Genomic DNA, 25,741 nt, shown 5'->3' with positions numbered 1-25,741 from the left:
CCGCAATAAATTGGTACAAATAATTCCAAGACAATTCATATATTTTCAACAATTAGTCAATACGCCAATTTCGATCCCGTAAACAATCCACGCGCATTCCATAGTTATTTGGACAATTCTCGTCCCAAATCGGTTAATTAATTTTATCGGTTAAATATTTTAATACGCATACGCGGTACTGTTTTCATTAGTCCTATTATTATTACTAATCCCTGATATTTAAAATTGCTTATTCTACGAAAGTCTGCTAACATGTTATTACTCCTTCTGTCATCAAGGTACTACTTCCACCAACCAATGCTTCCTGGAAAAATTCCAAACCTTGTCACAGTTATGAGGTACTTTTACTACTCCTAATGATTTTACTGCTGCTAATATATTACATATGTTATTCTATTCCAACTATAGTACCAACCAAACTGCATGTATACTTCAGCTATCTTGGCTAGACCCGTATCAATCTATTTTCTGCCACTCATTTTCTATTACCAATTTTCAACATGCTCTGCTACAACAACACTAATTAAACTATCTTAATTCTCTATTATTTATACTAATTCTATTAATTATGCTGCAAACTACATTAGTGTAGCATTTAAATGGTATTAGTTATGAGTCCGTTTTGGTGAAATGTTATCCTCATACCTGACTAAACAAATAAGTAAACAAACCACTTAAAACAATAGTGTGGCCCCCGCCACAATCATAAGGGACGTCCGTTCCACAATGGAAAGAGCTAAGGCGCCCACCCCTCTCTTCTGGTGGTCCCCACTACCAATTTTCTTCCTTCTCTTTGATTCATTCTTTCATCTTCCTCCTCTCAGTTCCATTCTTTCCCATATTAATTTTCATCAATTTTAAATCTTCCAGACACCATTCCTCACAGCATTCATATATTTAATAAAACGAAATAATTACATTCACCGCATCATCAAATAATATAGTGTAGTTAATAAATTTTCAATACAACATCAGTCATCATGAAATTTCTTTCCAGAACATCACATACAACAAATCACCAAAAGCATACACAGAGATAAAATTTAAGACCCGAATTCCCACATACGATTCATCATATTCCCAGTTATAAAGATCGAACCCCACCCTTACCTTGGATTGGAGACCGCTCTCAATTTCCGGTCGAATTTCAAGCTTTCGGCTCCACAAACTTCTTTTGTTTTCTCCTTCCCGGAACAACTCCCATATCTCTTTTTCCTTCTCTTCTTCACGGTAACCCATCCTCCAAAACCATTGCTTCTGATAGTCACTTTCCTCTAACAGTTACTGATAGCTCAATTTTTCTCTTTTTATCAAATATAACCAAATAACATTATTCCTCTTAGTGGGCCTACAATTACACGTCCATTTTACTAATACCGACCAATCACACGTAATTGAATAATTATTCCAAAATAATAATATTATTCCTAATATTATTTCTCAGATTAAACTGACCATTTTAATTCGACTTTCCACATAACCGCTCGAGTTGTATAGTAACTCACTTATGGGACGGACCGAGTTACACATGGTTGGGTGTTAGCAAGGGGGATCTGTGTAAGGGATGGGACACCGTGAACCAAATGCTCCAAAATTAACATAATTAAATTCAAACAACGTTTGGTCGGAGCAAGACGGTTGCGGAACACCGGTTTAAGGGAAAAAATCTATACTCGCAATTGATTTACAACATATCTCGTGCGGGATTGAATTTTATTTTTCATGAAGCGAAGCGGGCGGAGACAACGGGTCCGGATAGTTCAAAATATTGGTGCACAATTAGAAAAACTTATGGGCTTCCATGTGCTTGTATACTTTCCAAAAAGATGAAGTTGAATTCCCCGATACGCATGGATGAAGTAATCAATCATTAGAAAAAGCTACGTTTTGATTATTTTGAACCGGAAAAAGAAGGTGAATCCAAAATTACCATCTCCGAAGAGTTTGAAGAGATAATGGATAAGTTTTCTAAAGCAGATGACACCATGAAATTGCACATAAAAGAACAAGGGTTAAATACGTTTTTAGTCCCTATAGGGATACTTTACAATGAATATTTTTATAAAGCGTACTTTTTTTTTGGCTTTATACCACCGGTTTAGTCCGGTTCGGGGGCGAGTTCTGGCATCAAGTGCTTCCATTCCCCTCCCAATCGCAGTTGCGGGGGATCGAACCGTAGTTCTCCCTACCAAGTCCAGCGCCAATCACCACCGGACCAGTGTACTTAGTTGTGGAAGAATTCTAACCATTTCGAGAGAGAAACGACTTTTCAATTTGTTGCAGCTATAGACAAACATATCTTTTAGCTTTGGAAAATACAATTCCGAATTAGGAAGTTCCAAAAGTTCTTCCTTTACTGCAACAATTTGTTCCAATTTTTGACAGTCGCGAATGCCAAGATACATCAACTCTAGTAAGCTTCTATGTGTTTCCATGGAGAATAAACATTTCAATTTTGCAAAATTGCCCACTGTTAAACGCTGAAGATATTGGAAACTCCAAATCTGAAATGGAATATCCAAAGGTAGGTAGTATTATAAAAAAGGAAATTGTATATATACTACAAAGCATTTCAACGTGAGTACTCACTTCATTTAGATGATGATGTTGTCTCTTATCATAGCCAACCTGCAAATTCAACCATGGTACATCAATTTTGGACAATTAATTATGGTTATTGTCCTCATAGACTGAGATGGCCACTTTGCTTGACAAATCACCAAACACATATTCCAACTTAGGAGATGATGATATTTTCAGCATTTGCAACCGTCTAAGTCCATCAACATAGCCAATTGGATATATTGACTCTAAACTTCCACAACTAAAAATCTCAACTCCCCTTAGATTGGTCATCAGAAAATGAGAATTCACTGAACTTGGAATTATTTCTTCACTTCTTTTACAGCCATCGTGTTCATTTCCACTTTCAGCAATTATATGCTTCAATTCATTGCATCCACTTATTTTTAGTTGTTCTAATTGCTGCAGACTTTGAGCAACAGATGCTGAGAAAAGTACTTCATCACTCCTGCAATATTCTAACCTGAGGATTTTAAGATCTCGTAACTTAATTTCCTTGGCAAAAATGATGTGCAACCGGTTTTTTTTACCATTTGTGAGGGGATTATCCCCTGGCTAATTACGTTTTTTCTCGTAGTGTTTAGAGGAGGTTTAAAACCCCCACAATTTGTGCTACGTCAGCTTGTGTCAAGGAAACTTGACGACAGGGACCAAAATTGCGGACGCAAAAGTTTGCGAGGACCATTATTCGAAGAAAATTTTTAAAGGGATCAAAATTGCAGAGTCGTATATTTATAAAGACCCCAGACATATTTAACCCAAAGAACAATTGCAAGAAATTGTGTTTCTGGAGACCACCGATTTGAAACCTCCATCTCAACTGGTTAAAACCAAAGGTGCGCCTAAAAGCCGAAAAGTATCCAAGATGACACATCAAATAAACGAGATCCTTCTTATTATGCACGTGTTGATGCATTGATCCTGGATTCCCCCACACCAAAGTTCAAGTGTAGTGCAAACAAAGGAGCACGTATTTCGAAGCCGCCTTACACACCTCCGATTAAAAAACCTTCGATGATCTACATTGATGAGATGCCGATATTTATGCACATATATATTGATAATATAGTATATGTGGGTACCGACGATAATTATGGGTATCGGGCCATTGCTGATTTGCTCAGAAAAGGAGAAGAAAATCACACTCTTATTTGACGGGCACTTATTTCGGAGTTGACTTCGCATATGAACATCTACGGCCGACTTTATGAGAATCAAGAAAACTTTGATAAAATTCATGAATCACTAACCGGTCACGCACCGATTTCAAAGTGGATGTCATTTTCCGATATGGGTCATCTTATAGCATGTGCGTACAACCGGGTGTGTGTCAATTTGACGAGATTTTGATTTTCGGAGATATTTTTTCTTCTTCATAGTTGCCCCACCTTTGGACGTGTCCATCTGCATCATTTGTATCGGGTTCTAAGATTGCGTCACTTTCTGCAAGTTTTTTTTGAAACTAGGGTGTCCTATTCCGGCTACTTCTTGTCAGGGGACGACACATCATACAAAAGAGGCGGACGCTTGGCCGGATCCCTTTTTTGAAAGAATGGCGGAGTTCAAAAAAATGATGAAGCAAGAGCGAGAGGAAAATAGAGAGAGGTCGAAGAACTTACCGGGTTTAGATTTAAATGCCACTGGATCGTTCGGGGCATTTTAGGTTAGACCGGATCTTTTTTGTTTGTTATGACCAGATGTGTGTCATTTTTTGTATGTATTGTCGTCTAGAATGGAAAATCAAATCGATTCAATACATATATAATATACCTATTTTTAATGTTGTCAATGTTTATGTCATTTTCATTTACTTGTTGTCATTTGGTTCAATTTGTGGAATTTAACAAAAAAGACTGCACACAACAAAATATTTTTTTTCTATTTTGCCTCTGCTTAATTCGGAAGTGCAAATTCAAAATTAACCTTTTTAAAAAAAATATGTATTCGAAAATGCACTTTCAAAATATAGGAACGTATTTCAAATTTCTCAAGAAGAGGGAGGTGGGTGTGTGGGTGGGTTTGGCTAAAGAAATTGTTGCAAAACAAAATCCAAAGAAGCCCACCATTTACATGTAGCCCAACCAACTCCAATCTTTCTCCATTATGAAATAGTCCACGTGTTGAATTTGAGAAATAATGATGATGTAGATATTCCGTGGATCCCAACATAATGCTCTTATCCCAAGAGAAAAGATATATATACACTGCTTTCAACACCTACACCGTATTGTATCTCTAAATTGTACTCCCTCCGTCTCAAATTAAATGTCTTATTTGATCTATGCACGGTTCTTAAGAAAATGATTAGATGTGTTGGTTTTAATGATAAAATTAACATCATTTACTAAAATATCCTTATTTATTATAAGTTGTGGAGTAGTTGAAAAACGTGAAAGTTAAAAAATAGGGGTATAGTAGTGGAAAAAAATAATAATTGTTGTATTGGAATTCTAAAGAGACATTTATTTTGAGACATAGAAAAAGTAGAAATGAGACACTTATTATGAGACGGAGGGAGTACTAGTTTTATTGTTTTTTACTAGTTAAGGCAACTTTGATTTCCGTGCCCTATGAATTTGCTTCATTCCTACCTACGGTGTAAAAGACTGTGTATGAAAAACAAATGTAAGAATAGCAAAGCTCTTATCCCAAACGTACATGAATCTAGAGATTACGATTCTAGATACATCCTTTTAAAAAGAAAAAACTGTGAAATGGCATAAAATCTTCTATTTTATAGTATATCTACATGGATGGAATGAAAATAAATTCATTTTACCGTTACAAAAATGCCAGTTGGAAAAATAAAGATCCATGCACCTAACCACGTACGTATATCCAATGTGGTCTCTATATATACAACACATTATTCACAAATTGAAAATCACATCCATCAACTTTTCTTCTTTTTCTCTATCAATTTTCATCTTATTCTTGTCAAAAATCATGACTAGAAAGAAGGTGAAGCTTGCTTTCATTGAGAATGATACTGCAAGGAAAACAACTTACAATAAAAGGAAGAAGGGTTTATTGAAGAAGGTCAATGAAATATCAACCCTTTGCGGTATAGAAGCTTGTGGGATTATTTATGGCCCATACGATCCTCAACCTGAGATCTGGCCATCGCCGTCAGGAGTTGAAAAGGTGCTTACGAAATTCAAGACAGCGCCTGAGTTTGATCAAAGCAGAAGGATGGTGGATCAAGAGAGTTTTCTGAAACAAAGAATTGGGAAGGCTGAAAAGCAGCTTAGAAGGCAATGGGCAGATAACAAAGAGATAGAGACAACCATGCTGATGTTTCAGTGTCTCAATGCTGGGAAGGTCGTGCAGAGCGATATGTCGATGGATAATTTGAATGATCTTTCTTGCATGATTGATCATCATTTGAGGAAGATTGGTAGAAGGATTGAATCAGGTGATAGTGAAAATATTATTCAGCAAAATGAAAGTGAAAGTCAAGTTATGGCTGCTCAAAGCCAAGTCCAACTCCCCACGGCACCGCCACTGCTGCCACCATCACCGCCGCCACTCCCAACCGCACCTGATAATGATCAAATTGAAATGATGAGTAGGTTGGGATGGCTATGAGTAATAATGATATCATTCAGTAGCAGTTGTTTTTGGACTTGATGATGCAAATCCTTTGAGGTGGATATATATCACGACTTTAGTCCAAATTTTTAATGATATGATGATTTATAATTTTGGATTTTTTTTTGCATGTGAAGATACAATCATTGTTCATCATAGAGTAATTTTCACTTGTTTTATGCATTGGTGTTTGATTGAGTAAAGAGACTATTGCGTGTGTTTTCAATACTTTTGCAGTATCTTTAGCCTTGACTTTTAACAATTACATTTATCTATAAAAAATAATGAAACACACGAATTAAAGGGTTGTGAAAGTTGAGTTCAAGTTTTGAGATGCAACTGAGGGAAAATGAAAACAATTAACTTTTGCAACCAATTAAGATCCCTGTATTATCTAAGGGGGGAGAGGTAAGCATCTTAGAAAAAAATGAATTAATAAAGAGAATTGATATTATTACACCAAGTTTTGACAACTACACCATGTTATTATACGGTTTGTTTTTTTTTATATTAAAAAATTATGTTTCACTGATTTTAATACAAATAAATACATCTTGGTATTTTTCCAGGTGTAAAATACACTGTAAAATTTGGGTGTAAGCACAGCACTCCTCATGATAATTACCCAACAATAATTTTGTGCCCTCCAAACTTACTTGTTACTACTACTGTTAAAAAAACTATAAACTTAATTCATCTATCGAATCGAACTAAACTGAAGTTAAAATAACTAAACTGTTATTTTTTATTAGTGAACCGAATCAATTTGCAAGTAACCAATCATAAACCAAAACTGAAAAATTATTAAAAAAAACTGAAAAATTAAATTATGTTCTTGGAACATCAAAATATTGGTTTGGAGGGAGACTTTTTGTAAAGAGATTACACATTCTAATTACTCTTTTTACGTTTTTAGTAAAGAGCCTTTGTTATACTTGAAATAATTGTAATTGGTGGGTAATTTCTCTTGTCGAGCTTTTACTCTTGTTGTAAACAGGTTGGAGAACCCTTAATTATCCTTTTTCTATTATCTCTTTTTTAAAAAAAAAAAATAAAATAAAAAATACCAAACATATTAGCACTTATCAGTATGGCACTGGACTTTTAACTTAAGTGAAATGATAAAAAGAAGAATACACTGCAGAATAGAATGAATTGATTCAAATTGCAAATTAATAAATATAAACATAATCTTAAAGTTTTTATCTCTGATAAATTTAATACTCCCTCCGTCCCAAATTATAAGAGAAATTCACTTTTTAGATTCATTGAATAATTAATGTATCTGGTCTGCATATAGACCAGATACATTAATTATTCAATGAATCAAAAAAGAGAATTTCTCTTATAATTTGGGACAGAGGGAGTATAAGTTAAAGATAGTTTTATATAGCCAAACAGTAGATGTGAATTGAGAATTTAATTTCAGTTTAAAAATATTTTGTTCATTTAAAATATAAACGGTTTATAATGAAAGTAACTAAAAATCACTGTTTATATTTTGATTTTTTTATTGTAAATATATAGACAATATAGTAAATGAATACCTAATAATCTTTTGTTACACTGCAAATATATTTTTATAAGAAGATTTCTTAACCCACCTCATAAGTATACGCGCACCACAGAATTGACAAAATTGTTCACGTGCTTTTGTCGATGTATCTCCGGAAGTAACTTTTTTTTGTTTAATGTTGTTTTGTTCCGTAGATACACTTACGCATAGGCAGAGCCATCGCCCGGCCAGTTAGGGAAGCTGCCCGGGCTCGGCCGCCTCAAATCACTTCCATGGAACTCTTCTCTCCCTCAACACGATGATTGATGAATAAGACGACAACTTTTTTTCACTCTTCATTGGCTCCAATGAACTCGAAGGAGGTTTGTTTCATTCTTATCCGATAGATTTCATTTTATCATAAACACTATTTCTCTATAAGTAGCCTCAAATCTTCTTCTTCAAAAGTTATACCCATAATAAGCATTACATATAGCTTATTTCTGTAAATTGTATTCTGCCTGCTAAGTGTTTGATGAATTGCTTGACCATAGTGTGTTTGTAATTGGTTATTTTTGTCCATACATTGGCCATGGGATTCGTATCGAATTATTGTCTTTACCACCGTTTTGCAACTTGCATACTAAGTGTTCGATAAATTGCCTCAACCAAGTTTCTTTTTCGTTTTTCGCTTCTGTTTCTTACGAATTATGGTGCTGAATTGTTGTTATTGATTTATTCACTTGCTGAACTTGTGAAGGAAAGAAAGAAGTATTGAAGCAAACTCTCTATTCTGGAGTCATATCCGCCATGTGATAATGTCGATATTTTGAAGCAAGCTCTTTTAAACAACAAAGTGAATTACAACTTACAAGGTTGGATTTATTTATGTTTCAGCTCACACCAACTAGAACCAGGTAACTTTCATCAATGGATTTCAACTTGTTGAAAAGGTACTTACTTTTGTTGATTTTATATAAATTATGATCTACTTAATTTATAACTAGTATGAATGAGAGAGATATTAAGTTTGAACTTTGAAGAGCAGAGAGTAACAAATGGTTTGAGATATAATAAGAAAAATAATTATTTGTATTTTATAGATATTATAAAATGACTTAATGAGGGAATTATTTTATTGCTAGAATGAGATGTATTTTTTTAATATTTGATATGATTGATCTCAACAAATTAAATTGGGGATGCTTGCCATTTTGGGGAGTGACTAGTTTGTGCTAAGTTTGGAACTCTATTTGTTTCTTTTTAAAAAGTGATTATGTTGAGTTTTGTTTTATTTTCATTGGTGAGATATTGCCTCACGATTTCTGTTTTGCAACTGGTCTGTTATTCATAAATTTTGTGGCTGATGTAAGCATTTTCATCTGCTTAAATTTGACACTAATTTTTTTAATGTAAGTATTATGTTGAATCTATAATACATTATTTGGCCATATTCTGTATGTATTATACTCCACTTTAACTTTTTGCTTAAGAAAAAATGATGAATGGCATTTTGCCTTTAAAACAAGTTGATTATATTACAGTTAAATATTAACATGTCTTAAGTTATGTTGAATCTATAATTTATTCTTTGGCCACAATGTGTATGTGTGAAGATTCACATAGTCATCATAGTTACTCCTCTTAAATCTTAATAGCTCTTGTTCATATTGAATTTTATTGATCAAACCATTGAATGTTATCATGGAACAAGTGAATCATCACCCTATATGTTTGTGCGTGTGTCCCTGTAAGTGTAATCTCAACTTAGTTGTGATTATTTTCTTTATAAATTGCAGGATGTTGCAATTAATGTTTTAACAGATCAGGATTTTTATGATGATCACTTGAAGGAGTTTTTTAGTGAGGCATGTATTGATTGAATTCATGAAATTAACGTATTTAGTTTCCTCTTTATTGCATTTGTCTGTGGTTTGGAATATATTCCGATAAGAGGAGACTGGTGGGTTCACACAAAAATATACTACCAAAGGCAATACATATGAGCTGATAGTTATATATTATATCTAATGTGAATTTGCTGTCTTAAAATTTTGATGGATGACTATTTATATATTATATACAATGTGAATTTGCAGTCTTTAAATTTTGTCCAGGCTTCATAATTTTTCTGGCTCCGCCACTGCACTTACGGAAGACTTTCGTAGATGCATCTACGGAAAGGTTTGACGTTATAACTCGCGCCAGACCTTTCCCCTCCCTCATTCTTCACATTTTCAAACTCAAACTCTCTCAAACTCTCTCAACCTTCAAATTTCAAATTGATGTATTTCTTTATCCCGAATTCGGAAGACGTTCTCAACTCAAGTATCAGCTTCCATTCAGTTCCTAAATTTATTTAACCGGTAATTTTTCGACAATTCGATTAATTTTAGAGTATTTGTAAAATCGAATTAGAATTCGATAGTTAGGTGTAGAAATGAATTGATAAGTTTAGCAATAGTGTTTAGAGACAATGTAGGGGTTGTTTGAGGTTTTAAACGGACGATCAATCCACAAAAATAGAGTTTGTAGGGGCAGGAACACTACTCAGACGCCATTGTTACGTTTCTGAGTTTGAGTGCCTTCCGTAGATTCATATACGGAAGAGATGTACGTTATGGGATTCCGTAGATCCATCTCTTCTGACTGGAGATGTAAGTTTTATTTGATAATTACTTATTTATTTATTTTCTTCAGTTCTGACCTTGCTTATTACTAACCGTTTGAATTTTAAAAAAATTTCAGAGTAGGGATCCGTAGAGGATCTACAACCATGGCCGGAAGATTAAGGATCTCGCCAGCCTGACGAGTTGTGGTTTCAGGAGGTACTGGCAGCTTCAGGCATGAGGGACCTCTGTATGCTCGACTACCATACTATACATAATGGGATGCTTGCAGCCTTTGCGGAGAGATGGCATCCTGAGACTTCCTCATTTCATCTACCCCACGGTGAGATTACCATCATCCTAGATGATGTGGCATGCCTACTTCATCTACCTATCAGGGGTACCCTGTTTCATCATGATAGGATAACGAAGGAGGAAGCTCAGGAGATGCTAATTGCTGAGCTGGGGGCTGATCCGAATGACGCCCTTGAGGAGGTGCAGAGGATACGAGGGGCCCACGTCAGGTTTAGCTTCTTGCAAAGACAGTATGTTGCGCAACTCATTGCGGCACATAGAGAGCAGGCGCTGAGATGCTACTTCCTATATTTGATAGGCGCTCAGCTCTTTGTGGACACGAGCTCGTCGTACATAGACATTGTCTACCTGACGTACTTATCGGATATAACACATATCCATGAGTACAACTGGGGAGCGACTGTACTGGCGTATAATTACCACTGACTTGGAGAGGGATGTCTGTGGAAGGGAATGGCAGTTGTAGGTAGCTGTACTCTTTTGGTGGTAACAATCTAATACTCTTCTACTACAGACATTATTGGTCAGGGGAGAGGTGCCTACCTACACGGAGGTCATGTCGCGTGCTAGTGCTTTTACCCCCCTTAGAGGGAACCAGGTGTCGGATCCCTACAGGAGCAGTCTTGACCGCATGGCTGCCGAGGACATCAAGTACTACTGATATGCTAAGCATCGGGAGACGATCACGTTTGACGAGATAGCTCTGTATTCTGGATGGTTGGCCGCCAGCTCGACCATTGTTGTACGTTATCTTTCGGAGCACGTCATACATCAGTTTGGATATGAGCAGACGATTCCTCGCGATCCTAGTGTCTCAGCTCCTATCGCCATGACCTGGAGGCAGTTAGATGAGGTCTTTGCAGACTAGGAGCATCACATGGTCCCTGAGGAGGCACGAGCGACACTAGTAGAGCACGACTGGAGCTGTGCTGAGGGGTACATCTTCTTGTACTACAGAGTGTCACACCTATACATGCTTCCAACCGTAGAGGGAGGCCCTCCTGGACCAGCCCCCGAGGAGATTCTCTGTGTGCATCAGGCTCAGTTGGACCACACTCAGGATCTTCTTCCTTTGTGTCGTCAGATAGCTGACAAGGGCCTCAGAGCCATTGCAGAGGGTTTATTCCTCGAGGGGACTGCTTATAGGCGTATGTTGGATGATATGATCAGGCTGGCAGAGAGTGCATTTCTGTACCGTCGACATCGTGCCAGGACCCGTGGGACACTTGACGCTAGCGGTAGAGCCAGCAAAGCCCTTGGTGGACGCGGAGACGGAGGTAGAGGAGATATGCAGGATGGTATGCAGGATGATACCCGACATACTTAGTAGTTATATTTGATGATGTATTTATATATCATTTTTGTATGTATTTGATGATGTACTCGACACTTTGACCGACATTATTTATATATCGTATTTTTATTGGTCTACCTACTGTTGTCTTTAAAATGCATTACTGAATCTGAAAATGTATGTCTTTAAAAATGGAGTTTCTGAATGAAAATGACATGAATTCAAAAAATAGCAGACTGTTCCGTAGAAGCACCTACGGAACATTCTATTTTCACCACATTTCGTAGATGCATCTACGGAAGTATTTTTTAACTGAAAATAAGGTGAAATTAACTGTGTTTTCTTTTATTTTATACGCTTTCATAGATGCATCTACGGAAGGAATCAAATTTTTTCAAAATATGGGGTGCTTCTGGATGTGCATCTACGGAAGCAGGAGACAAAATTCGAATTTTACATGGTGTCTAAGAGACTTATGGGATTGGATGAGAAACTTTCTTTTATAAATGCATATATTTTTATAAATGCAATTGTAATTTTGAATGCATTGATTTGGATTGATTTATAATTTTGATTGTAAAAAATATCATGTAAAATAATATATTAGAAATATGTTTACCAACAGAAAAAATGTGTTAAAAACAAGTTTAAAATGATTTTTTATTAAAATAAATTTAAAAAAAAAGTGTGTTCTAATGGTATGATTTGGAAAAAGTGTGTTCTAATGGTTCGGAATTTCGAACCATTATACCTAATCAATAATTTTGGTTCAGTTCAGTTCTTGACAAATTGAAACGGTTCGATTCAGTTCAGATGACTTTTTATTATGGTTCGGTTCAGTTCAGTTTGATTTTCTTACCTAACCATACCATGAATAGCCCTACTTGTTACAAATCTACTTTAAGAAGATTAAAATGAAGTGTAACAAATCCACTGGTTCTTTTTGAAAATTTTAATTCAGAGCTTGTAATTAATATTTTAGCTATTTTATGTGGCTCCTAAAAGACACATGTACTTAAAGTAAAAATTTGTGAAAATTCTTAGTGGTGATTAAAGATTTTTAGAGATTTTAAGCTTTGTTGTGAGGTTGAGAGCTTGCTTATGTAGAGGAGAAGCTCTGATTACATTTTTTTTTATTGAATTAGATTATTCTCATTTTAGAAATGAGATGTTTATAGAGGCTTTTTGGGCATATGCTAGAGATCTAGGTAGTGATTTGCCCTAGTTTCATGACCAAGAAATGCGGCCATTAAAGGACCTGGTCTCCTTGGATTTTGGGGAAAGTAGTTTTCCACCTTTGACTGACCCTTAATCAGTTTGTACTTGGGACACATCACTTATCAAATTTACTCTACGAGTGAAGCTAATTCACATGACCCAAACCTTATTTGGGAGACTAGTTACTATTGTCTCGTGGGTATCTCCAATCGCTCGGCGTCATGGAAAAAACCTTTCCCGGCCTAAGGTCCTACCTTGTAAACTCACCCTCCCAATCTTGTATAGATTTCTATTCTTCTTATGTTATCCCCTCTTAAGGAATAGTAAAATTATGATGTACAAATCCCTCTAGCACGAGGGCTTGAAAAGAACAAGGTGATTTAACTGCTATGAGATTTCATGTGTCCATAAAAAGAGCTGCCTTGATTAAAACGCATAGGGAAACCAACATGGGCCGGGAATTTAAGTTAAGTCTCTTTGTCAAGACTGTAAGCCGAGTCCCTCACAAGAGACTTTGTGTTGAGTCCTTCAAGCGAGACTTTAAGTTTAGCCTCTCAGGCATGACTGTAAGTCAAGTCCCTTAGGAAATACTTTAAGTTTAGTCTTTCAGGAGATAATTTAAGTTTAGTTTCTCAGACGAGATTGTAAGTTTATTCCATCATGCGAGGACTTAATTTGAGTCGCTCAAGAATGACTGTAAGTCGCATCCCTAGACGAGGCTTTAAGTTGAATCCCATCAGACGAGATTTCAAGTTAAGTCCCTCAAGGGCGATTCCCCCAAGCATTTCTTAAGGAGAGTTCAACTTTTTGTACTTTGTATGTTATTAGTATTCTCGTTATTTGTAGGACAATTTGTAACCATGCCTTTTAGGGTTTTTCTTTAAACAAAATGTTCACACATTTGGAGATTTGTTTAATAAATTCTTAGTGTTATGTCATGTATGTTATTCATAGTATTGGCGTTAAATGAGCACTCCTATACAACGCGCAAAAAACAAAGCCTAACTAACCACGGTTCTTCCAAACACCATGGTGACATCTCTAAACTCAGGCGCTAACATTTTTTAATTAAAAACTGTTAGGATACAATAACGGTTGATGACCTCACCATGGTGATACAATCAAGTTTTTATGGGTTCGAACCTCAACGCCCTCAAATATTTTATTCCTTTAACGTTAAGGCACACTTTTCTTTTTTATTTATTTTTAAGTAAAAAATAAAAAGGATATCACTACGGTAGTTATGTTCCACCGTTGTGACACACACACACATGTATATTTATGCACAATTTAATATAATATGACATGATGATGCATGACATATAAATATAATTATGAAAAATTTAATATAATATTGTACATATTACGATCCACATTGATCACACACGAGCCACATACTCACCGTAATTCCTTCACTAAATCACATCATTCCTAATAGAACATACAATAGTAAGAGATTCACAACATAAGCACATAAACCTCTCATGTATTTAAAGTCCCTGTAAAACTCCCACATTTTACTCGCATGCCACCATCTAGTTTAATTTCTAATTATCTAAGTTCTTATCACTCTCCGGGATCCTCAGAATTCACGTCGCATACGAAATCGAGAAAGAAATCGCGAAAATGGAAAAATTCTACAAAGGACTGGCCATACACATAATGCAAAGCCAGTTACGCATATTGCCTTGTTTCCCTGCCAATCATTACGCGTAATGGATAGCCTTACGCATAATGCCTTGCTCCCTCTCCCTAGTCCTTACGGGTAATGGCTAGTCGTTACGTGTACGACCAGAGGCAATTCCCTTCAAAATTTCCCCATCACCCCCTATACGCGTACTGGCCATGCTAGACGCGTAATGCCTTGCCCATTATGCGTATGGGAAGTCTTTGACATAAAATCTCCAGATCTACATCAGAAACGCATCAATGCGATTTTTCCTCCATTGGAGCACTTCTAAGATCCTAAAATCGATCCAAAATAGTCTTAATTCATATTCTATCAACCTACTCATCCTATATCAATTATCCCTCAACAAACAAAAATTTTTCATACCAATTACATGCCCAATCTAAGATTTCCATCACCATTAACATGGTTCATTAAGAACATATCACAGCAGAATTTTCAAGCAACAATTTAACACGTCGTGAGATATTCAGCATTACAATTATTCACATAGATCCAATCACGGATTTTAATCACAACATAGACACAAACACAATTAAATTCATTGAAAACAGAAAAATACTCATAAACTTAAAAGTGAAAGGAACCCTCACTACCCACTCATGTACAAACACCATTAGATGAATCCATTCTCCCCTTTTCTTAATTTCAAGCTTAATTTCCTTTGGTAATGGTAAAACTGGTTGATTCTCTTTCTTTACCCTAGCTCTCCTCTTTCTATTTTTACGTGAAAAGCGTTTTCTCCAACTCTTTGTGATCTCCTATATTCCCTAATTCCTTATTATTCCAATTATTATTTAATTAACCCAATAATGCTAATAATAAAATAATAGTAATAATAATAATAATATCAATAATGACAATAATTTATACTATCTATTATCAATATCATATTATTATTGTATTACTCTCATTACAATTCCAATAATTATCCATTCATTAACTTAGACTCTACCCTTGCATTAATACCCTTAATTCAACCACTGCCAATATCAATTATAAAAATATAACACAAATGAATAAATATTTAAATGGGGTGTTATAACTCTCTCCCACTTAGAATATTTTTGTCCTCGAAAATGTATCTGACGATAATAGTTCTGGATACAACTCTCGCATCTTGCTCTCTAACTCTGAGGCTACACTTCCTCCAGCAGCTCCTCCCCAAGCAACTATTACTAAGGGGATATCTTTTCCCCTTAACTGTTTTATCTTACGGTCTTCAATCCTTATTGATGTTGCCTCTACCATAAAGTTGTCCCGGACCTGCACCTCATCCCTTGGAATAACATGAGACATGTTAGAAATGTATTTCCGAAGTAGTGACACCTGAAACACGTCGTGCAGATTCGAAAGTTCGGGTGGCAAGGCCACCCTGTATGCAACATCCCCAACTCTCTACAAAATTTTACATGGTCCAATAAACTTAGGATTTAATTTCTTTGACTTCAAATCATGAGTGACGTCTGTCACCGAATTGACCTTTAAAAACACATGGTCACCCTTGTCAAATTCTAAATCCTTCCTTCTCTTATCATGATAGCTCTTCTTCCTACTCCGAGAAACTTTCATCTTTTCTCTTATCATCTTGATTTTCTCGGTAGTTTGTTGTACAATTTCTAGACCAAGTATTATACTCTCACCTGATTCATACCAACACACAGGTGTCCTACACCTCCTACCATACAACACTTTGAAAGGTGCCATGTGAATCCTAGAATGATATCTATTGTTATATGTGAGCTCAAACAGCGATATATAACTATCCCAATATCCTTCCTGCTTGAGCACACACGGTCTCAATAAATCTTTTAACGATTGAATGGTCCTTTATGTCTGACCATCCGTTTGCGAATGATAAGCAGAACTCAATTTCATATCAGTACCCAACTCCTCTTGCAGGCTTTTCCAACATCCAGAAGTAAATCTCGGACCTCTGTCAGATATTATGCTCAAATGAATCCCATGCAACTTCACTATTACTGTGATATAAATCTTTAGCCTTAACAAATGAATCCTTAGCCTTAACAAAAAACTGATGTTAATCAGTATATAATGCGCTGACTTAGTTAACCTGTCAACAATCACCAATATGGTGTAAAAAACCCTCGCAGTATTCGACAATCCCGTCACAAAATTCATTGAAATTCTATCCCACTTCCACTCTTGGATTTCCAACGGTTGCATTAAACCTGATGATTTTTGATGTTCTATCTTCGACATTTGACAAGTTAAACAAGCATACACAAATTGAGCTATTTATCTTTTCATACCGCGACCACCAGAATAACTTCTTAAGATCATGATATATCTTCGTAGCTCCTGGATAGATACTTAAGCTACTTCGATGACTCTCCCCTAAGATCATCTTCTTTAACTCATGATTATCTGGAACGGAAATTCTGCCCCAAAATCTCAACACTCCCAAATTGTCCATTTTAAATTCACTCTCTGGATTAGATTCTATTAAGGACATCAAATCCACTAACTTTACATCAAGCTTCTGATTCTATCTAATTTCAACAAGAAAGTCATTAATAATCTTCAGCATATCCAACATAACACTGTTTGGAGTTACTTCACATACCATGCTCAACACTCTAAATTATTCTATTAAATCTAGATCTTTACTCATCAATGCTAACATATGAATATTCTTCTTACTCAATGCATCAGCTACCACGTTAGCCTTACCCGGATGGTAACTCAAATTAAAATCATAATCTTTTAGAAATTCCAACCACTTCCTCTGTCTCATGTTTAACTCTTTTGATTGATTAAATATTTCAGACTCTTGTAACCATTGAACACTTCGAATCTCGACCCGTAAAGGTAATGTCTCCAAATCTTCAGGAAAAAAATAACTATAGCCAACTCGAGATCATTAGTAGGATAATTCCTTTCATGCACTTTCATTTTTTGTGAGGAATAAGCCACGAACTTACCATCCTGCATCAACACACCACCTAATCCCATCTTAGACGCATCACAATATACAACAAAAGGTTCAATAGGATTTGTTAAGATTAACACTGGTGCCGTAGTCAATCTCTTTTTCAATTCTCTGAAGCTCTCTTCATACAAAATATCCCATACGAAAAATTGACCCTTTTGATTCAATTGAGCCAAAGAAAGGGCAAAATTAGAAAACCCTTCAATAAATCTATGGTAGCCTGCTAGACCCAAGAAACTTCTGATGGATCCACTACGATGCCATTCATAGAAATGACAAGACCTAAAAAGCCCACTTATTGCCAGCAGAACTCACACTTCGAAAACTTTGCACTTTGAGTCTCAATTTTATCTCTATATTTTCAACCTTTATCGCACCCAAATATCACTTTGCTGCTTCACTCTGAGAAACTAAACTCTGAACGCGCGATGATAACGGTCACTTTATTGTTGATTCTGGTCTCTTTAACCCAACGAATAACTTCTTCCCGTGTGACAAATCTCTATGAAGTTGTGAAAGCATTAGTGGTATCTATAGCTGTCTCGTTTTTTCGACAAATCTGGAGCGGAACTTCCATACCTGAAAAAACATTACAAAAAATCAAAAAATGGAAAATGCATTCCGGAACACTTTTCTAAACCGTTCCGGTTTGTTATCACGTTAACCGGAACACTTTTCCAATTTATTCCGGTTTGGTTTCCGTATTATCGGAACAATTTTAAAATGTCTTCCGGAAAAAAAAAAACTGTGAACCGGAAGTCTTTAAAAATGTGTTCCGGTTTGTTAATTTGTAAACCAAGTGTCTTACCTAAAGTGTTCCGATTTAGAGGCGCGTAGGGGTGCAGTTTTCAAATTTTTTTGACTTTTTGGATGAATGGTAAAAAGTAAAATGGTAAAATGGTTATTAGTCTTTGAGGGTAAAATTGTTATTTTTTAAATATTGTAGTGGTATGAAGGCAAGTGTAGGGGTAGGAAGTAAAATTTTCCTAACACCACACAAACCTCCCTTTGCATATTTTTGCAAAACAAAATCCAAAGAAGCCCACCCGTTATGTGTAGTGTAGCCCAACAATCTCCAATCATTCTCCACAATGACATAGTCCACGTGCTGAATTTGAGAAATAATGATGCGGATATTCCATGGATCCCAACATAGATAAACACTATGAATCGGCAATTATCCCAAATGTACATGAATCTAGAGATTACGTATATCTATTTTTATAGTATATCTACATGGATGGAATGAAAATTAATTCATTTTACCGTTACAAAAATGCCAGTTGGAAAAATAAAGATCCATGCACCTAACCACGTACGTATATCGAATTTGGTCTCTATATATACAACACATTATTCACAAATCGAAATCACATCCATCAACTTTTCTTCTTTTTCTCTATCAATTTTCATCTTATTCTTGTCAAAAATCATGACTAGAAAGAAGGTGAAGCTTGCTTTCATTGAGAATAATACTGCAAGGAAAACAACTTACAATAAAAGGAAAAAGGGTTTATTGAAAAAGGTAGATGAAATATCAACCCTTTGCGGTATCGATGCTTGTGCGATAGTTTATGGCCCATACGATCCTCAACCTGAGATCTGGCCATCTCCGTCGGGAGTTGAAAAGGTGCTTACGAAATTCAAGGCAGCGCCTGAGTTTGATCAAAGCAGAAGGATGGTGGATCAAGAGAGTTTTCTGAAACAAAGAATTGGGAAGGCTGAAAAGCAACTTAAAAGGCAATGGGAAGATAACAAAGAGAAAGAGACAACCATGCTGATGTTTCAGTGTCTCAATGCTGGGAAGGTCGTGCAGAACGACATGTCGATGGATGATTTGAATGATCTTTCTTGCATGATTGATCATAATTTGAGGAAGATTGGTAGAAGGATTGATTCGGGTGATAGTGAAAATTTTACTCACCAAAATCAAAGTGAAAGTCAAGTCCTGGCTGCTCAAAGCCAAGTCCAACTCCCCATAGCACCGCCACTGCCACCACCACCACCGCCACTCCCAACCGCACCTGAGAATGATGAAATTGAAATGATGAGTAGGTTGGGATGGCTATGAGTAATAATGATATCATTCAGAAGCAGTTGTTTTTGGACATGATGATGCAAATCCTTTGAGGTGGATATCACGACTTTCGTCCAAATTTTTAATGATATGATGATTAATAATTTTGGTTTTTTTGTGCATGTGAAGATACAATTATTGGTCATCATAGAGTAATTTTCCCTTGTTTTATGCATTGGTGTTTGAGACTTATAGTGAATAAAGAGTATATTGTATGTGCTTTCATACTTTTGCAGTATCCTTAGCCTTAACTATTATTAACAATCACATTTATCTATAATAATAGTGATTTAATAAACGATAATCACCCAACAATGAATAGTTGTGATTTGGTCTTGAATGAAGAAGTGTCTTGTAACATCCAAACTTACTTGTTAGTAGGGGTAGGAATAGGCTGGGCCGAGCTAGGCTTTGTCAAGTCTGAGCCTGACCTACTAAAAAATTCAAAGCCTAAGTCTGGCCTGTAGCCTATCGTAGGCTTATTTTTTTGGCCTGAGTCTGGCCTTAGAGAAGACCTGATTAGCCTGATAGCCTACTTAAAAGCCTATTTCATTTGAACATTTGTAAATAAGTCATTCAACTCAACTTTATATAGACTAATAAATTAAAAGATTAGTGAGATTAAATGTTTGTTTGCATTGACTTATTTGAGTTTACCTAGTATATAGATTTTGTGATACTATTTGTTTGAAAAAACATATGGAAGTAACTTATGACATTGTTCATAAGATTTTTTTTCATCTTATTTTTATAATTTCTTTAAGATAACTAATATTTGTTTTTATATTTTAATTCAAAATACAAAATACAATATAATATTAATAAAATTATTTAAATTAATTTAAATAGGTCGGCCTCATAGGCTTAAAAGGCTTTTTATATGGCCTGTGGTTTAGCCTTTTTAGCTAAATAGGCTTATAAAAAAGCCTAGGCCTTTTCTATTTATGTAAAAAGCCTGGCCTGACCTTGACCTATGTAGGCTGGGCCGTAGGCCCCTGTTAGTCGGCCTGGCCTATTCCCACCCCTACTTGTTAGCTAAAAAATAATAACCACCCTACTTGAAGGTGTTGTTTTATGTACATTGGTTTAAAATTCTATTAATTGTCATACATTAATAACATAATATATTTTAATTATATCTATATAACTATTCAAAATTATACATTTATTCCTTTGTTTTAATTTGTTTTCAAGTAAAATTAGTACTATCTTCCCAAAGCAAAATGTATAGAAGATTTCGTTTTACTAAATGTGTACAGAAAGAAGAGTCAATTGTATTTCAAAAACCTACAAAATATGTTATTTAATTTAATTAACAGCTATTTTAAAAAATACTGTGCCTATATTTTTTGTTTAATGCTTAAAATAAGAAGCAGACTAATACACTTATACAACTAAATTTAATATGATTTATTTTTAATCTATTTTTGATATTCAAATAAAAAAAATTATAATATACTTTATAAAAACACAGTAAATATTAGATTTGACGTAATGTATTATATAAAATTAATTAGAATATTAAAAAGTTTCAACATTAGATTGTCTACAACGTGTAAAAATGACAAACAAACATATAAATTAAAAAATTTAAACAATCAGACTCTTGGAATTCCATTTTCATATTCCCAGATCAAAAATCACATGTGTCACATAAGAAAGATTCTTTCTCAACCTTAGACGAACACTGAATCAAATTTTCAATATCAAACTGTTCACAACGTGTAAAATGGACTAATAATCATAGAAATTAAAAAATTTAACCAATATGACTCCATGAGGTCCACGATCAACTTCCCATAAGCAAACTGTTGTTGCCATGTCCAACACTGAAGCTGAGTATATGGCTCTCGAAAACACTACCTTTGAAGTTCTCTAAATATTAAAGTCTCTCGTCACTAAACTAAGGGTATCATTCACTACACCTATTATATTTTGTGTCAACTTGAGCAGTGTTGCTCTGGCACACAACCCTATTCTCCATGCTAAGACCAAACACATGGAATTAGATATATTCTTTCTTAGGGAGAAAGTATTGAACAATAGTCTGGTTGTGCAATATATATCTCCAGTGGATTAGTATGCTGATATGCTTACAACTCAGAGATAAGCTACAAGTTCAAGACAAGTCATCCCTTGCACAAGGAGGACCATGAAATCGAGGGGAAGGTATTGGAGTAAACTGTTAGAATAGAGCAACTAAGCTAAGTCAGTATGTAATTAACTTTATAACATAATGTGTTGAGTCAACACATTATGAACTGAATTATATAAGTTTAGTTTCTCTCTCTTTTGTAATCAACTTTGAGAATAACAAATTCAGTTAGACACTCATTGAAATTTCTCTCCCTCTCTCTCTCTCTCACTCTCTCTCTCTTTCTTTCTCTCTCTCTCTCTCTCTCTCTCTCTCTCTCTCTCTCTTTCTCTCTCTCTCTCTCTCTCTCTCTCTCTCTCTCTCTCTATATATATATATATATATATATATATATATATATATATATATATATATATATATATATATATATATATATATATATATATCCCCCCTATTCCTTGATCAAACTCTAATAAAATAAGTGTCGCCCACAGAAGGTCTACATGCCGATGTTTGAAACTAGAGGAACCCATAAAAATTAGGTTTTTTTTTCAAACCAAAACAAATAATTTTCTTAAACTCGTGATTTCTCAAATTTTTAATGACATCAAGTATAGGTAGCATGTTTAAATTATATTATCCCATTTTTAACACATGCGTCAAGTAAAATTATATTATCCAATTTTCATAAATTAGTTGTTAATATATTTTTTGGAAGAAATATAAGCATTTCTATCAGATTTTTAGAAAAGTCCGGTAAAAATGAGTACCTTCTGTAGGATATTTTTAAAACCCCGATAAAAATACATCCGTTTTTTTGAAATTTAAAAAAAACTAGTAAAAATGATGGGTTTCTATCATATATTTTGACAAACACTGTAAAAATGCTTGTGTTTTTACCGGATTTTTAAAAAAGAACAAATAAAAATGTATGCATTTATATGAATGATTTTGAAAAAACCAGTTTTGAACAATTTTTATTTGGTTAATAAAAATTTTCAAAAAAATTGGGAAAGGATGAAGTCGTTAGGATTTTTAAAAATTTGGTAGTTTAATTTTCACCTTTTTTTAATGTATTGCAAGTACAGAAGGATCACACGACACAATGGCTTCTAGGCTGTGTGACAGAATTGTAGATGTCGTAATGAAGGCTTATCAGATGAGAGATGACATCCAGGACTCTGATATCAAGGTTGGAAGAGTAGTTACGACCGATTCTCATAGGAGGCAGATGATACTCAAGAAATTGCATGCACTCTCCAATATATATTGAAGATGATCTACACCTGTTGCTGGATGAATTAGAGATTCTGATGATGAGCAAGCTACATAAGATGTCTAAGAAGCAGTTGAGGATGATACACAGATGGTGACCGAGATACAAGTGCCCCTTCATTTTGAGACGGATGTTGCGCTGCAGACGGCTACTAAGGCGAGTGCTATGAGGGATATGGAGGTTACTTCTTGGGTTGGGACAAATTTTATTGTTCTGTATACGACTTAATTGTTTATACACACGGGTGGATGGTTTCTAGGAGGCCTAATGATTGTTCTTTGCTAAATGGATATGCCGATCATGTGGAATTCAAACGATGGTAGGGAGAAGTATGTGAATGTTATGATGAACTTGATTATATTTATAATTTATACGTTGAAAATAATCGATGCTTTTTACTTGGTTTGTTATAAGACTCGTTGCCGCTGAAGGTGCCTACCCATGGGAGGAAGCTCAAGAAGTTCATAGGATAACATGTGAAGATAAACATAACTTTTGACAGACGATTAAATAATTTAACAAAACAATAATAAATAAAAAAACCTAAACACTACCAAATGATTCTAGATGTTTCAACATCTTGATTATGTTGCAAAATGTTTTTTTTACAACAAATTATCCTTATTAATTCTGAGTTGGATTCATTATGTACCTCACAAAAGGGTCGGTGCAATCCTAGCCGTACAAAATAGTCGGAAAATTCTTAACCCTTGAAAATACACTACAAGATTTTTTTGTAGATCCGCTACATTTTTCACTAGGTGCAGGAGGTTTTAAAAAAAACCAGTGCTTTTATACTACCATATTTTTCGAAATGTCTGATTAATCATCTCAAGATTTTCTACGATCGTATATTTTAAAATATTCGGTATGCATGTATACAATTTTACCGGACTTTTCAAAATATCATGTATTTTTATAAGTTTTTCAAAATATCAGATTAAAATGTATGAGAAATATTTGTTTTTACCGGACATTACAAAAAATACATATTTTTGATGAAAAATATGATATTAAACGCAAATTGGTGATAAAAATGTATACTTGTAAAAATTTGGTAGTTTGCTTAAAACACTAAAAAAACATACAACTTTTAGAAAATTTTGAAATGTTACAACTGAATGGTAAAATGGTTTTTAGTTATGCAAAGGTCATATAATAAACATAAATTCACGTATAGAAACGAACATAACACGTTGTTTATAAACAACCAATCACAATTTTTCAGTAATTAAATAATAAAAATAAATTTGTCTCTCTCTTTTATTATCACCACCACCTCAAAATAACAACACCTTATTGATTGTTTCTGAGAATATAGATATATGTGCGTCTCTATACAAGTATATATATTTTTTATAATAAAAACATTACAATTGCAATTTAGGAGGTTTTTTAAATGACGATGAGGGGACAAAATCTCCTAGTAGCACCACACAAATCTGAGGTTTTAACTTGTCACCCTCAAGTTTTATCTAGCACACAACCTTTTATATTGCTTTTATATTAGTACCCTCAAGTAAATACCAGAAATTTTGAAAAATATAGGCGGTTACTGTAACGACCAGATTTTATTTCTTTATTTAAATTATTAGGTGTTTATGTTATTAATTATTATTTGTGTGATAATTATTTATTTATTATGTTTTGGTAATTAATTGAATATGTGTGTTATTTAATTAATTAAGTATGTGAATACTAGTATATATCTATTAATGGGCTTAATTAATTAGAATATAGAATTAGGTGGGTTAAGCTCAATATGTTAAAATGAGTTAGTAAGGAAAACAAGGTTTTTAGAGACATAACAATTTTTGGGGAAAAAGAAGGACTATAGATTCTAGGTAAGGGTGTGAATCTAAGTGATTATAAGTTGATATAATTGGGCAATGTAAGTAGGGTTAGATAGCATGATTTAGGATTTGGGAATTTTGCTATTTCATTAGTTTTATCTTGAAATTGAATGTTAGTCCATAAACTATGTGAAATATGACATGCTATGATGAATTTATATGAGATTCTATGAATGAGTATGTGAATAACATATGATTTAGTATATATATGTTGAATTTGAGAAAAACCTATCTTTTGAGATTATGTAGAATCCAAGAAATGCTTGTTTGAATCATGTTTGATGGTAGAAAATGGATGTTGCATGATAAATTGATGATTTATTTGCTGTCAATTGATGCATAGATTTATATGTAATGTTGGGTTGTTGATATGAGAGGTTTGGGTATGTTGGGACATGTTTAAAAGGGCTTTGGAATAAAGAAAACTGAATATTTTCGTCACAGGTTTTGTGGTAATCGATTACCACTTATTAGTATTCAATTACCAGCTTAAAAATTGAGGTTTTTTTAGTTTTCTGGTGCAGTAATCGATTACCACGTATCAGTAATCGATTACGGCAGACTGACACCGAAATTTTTGTTTGCAAAACTAAAAATCTCATAACTTTTGAACTGGAAATATATGTCGCGTGTCGTTCAAAGTGCTAGGAAGCTAATGCAATAAACTTTGTGATGGAACTAAGTTTGTTGGT

General features: G+C 34.6%; 4 protein-coding genes across 4 annotated transcripts; 3 read left to right on the top strand and 1 right to left on the bottom strand.

Annotated features, from left to right (window-relative positions):
• Positions 1-5,477: 5,477 nt before the first annotated feature.
• LOC131658565 (agamous-like MADS-box protein AGL80) lies at positions 5,478-6,171 on the top strand. The gene has a single exon (XM_058927845.1). It carries the CDS (start codon positions 5,530-5,532, stop codon positions 6,169-6,171), a length of 642 nt encoding a protein of 213 aa, XP_058783828.1. The 5' UTR covers positions 5,478-5,529.
• A 4,344-nt stretch (positions 6,172-10,515) lies between these two features.
• On the top strand, positions 10,516-11,254 carry LOC131658564 (protein MAIN-LIKE 1-like). Its single transcript, XM_058927844.1, has 2 exons — positions 10,516-10,995; positions 11,108-11,254. Exons 1-2 carry the CDS (start codon positions 10,516-10,518, stop codon positions 11,252-11,254), a joined length of 627 nt encoding a protein of 208 aa, XP_058783827.1.
• A 4,597-nt stretch (positions 11,255-15,851) lies between these two features.
• On the bottom strand, positions 15,852-16,502 carry LOC131658563 (uncharacterized). Its single transcript, XM_058927843.1, has 2 exons — positions 16,278-16,502; positions 15,852-16,193 (listed from the first exon to the last, which is right to left on the bottom strand). Exons 1-2 carry the CDS (start codon positions 16,500-16,502, stop codon positions 15,852-15,854), a joined length of 567 nt encoding a protein of 188 aa, XP_058783826.1.
• Positions 16,503-19,137: 2,635 nt separating this feature from the next.
• LOC131656350 (agamous-like MADS-box protein AGL80) lies at positions 19,138-20,004 on the top strand. The gene has a single exon (XM_058926084.1). The coding sequence runs from the start codon at positions 19,181-19,183 to the stop codon at positions 19,817-19,819; it is 639 nt and encodes a 212-aa protein (XP_058782067.1). The 5' UTR covers positions 19,138-19,180; the 3' UTR covers positions 19,820-20,004.
• The last annotated feature ends 5,737 nt before the right edge of the window (positions 20,005-25,741 follow it).

Source organism: Vicia villosa, linkage group LG3 (genome assembly GCF_029867415.1).
Source record: "Vicia villosa cultivar HV-30 ecotype Madison, WI linkage group LG3, Vvil1.0, whole genome shotgun sequence".
Lineage (NCBI taxonomy): Eukaryota > Viridiplantae > Streptophyta > Magnoliopsida > Fabales > Fabaceae > Vicia > Vicia villosa.
This window is presented reverse-complemented; position numbering and strand designations above follow the sequence as displayed.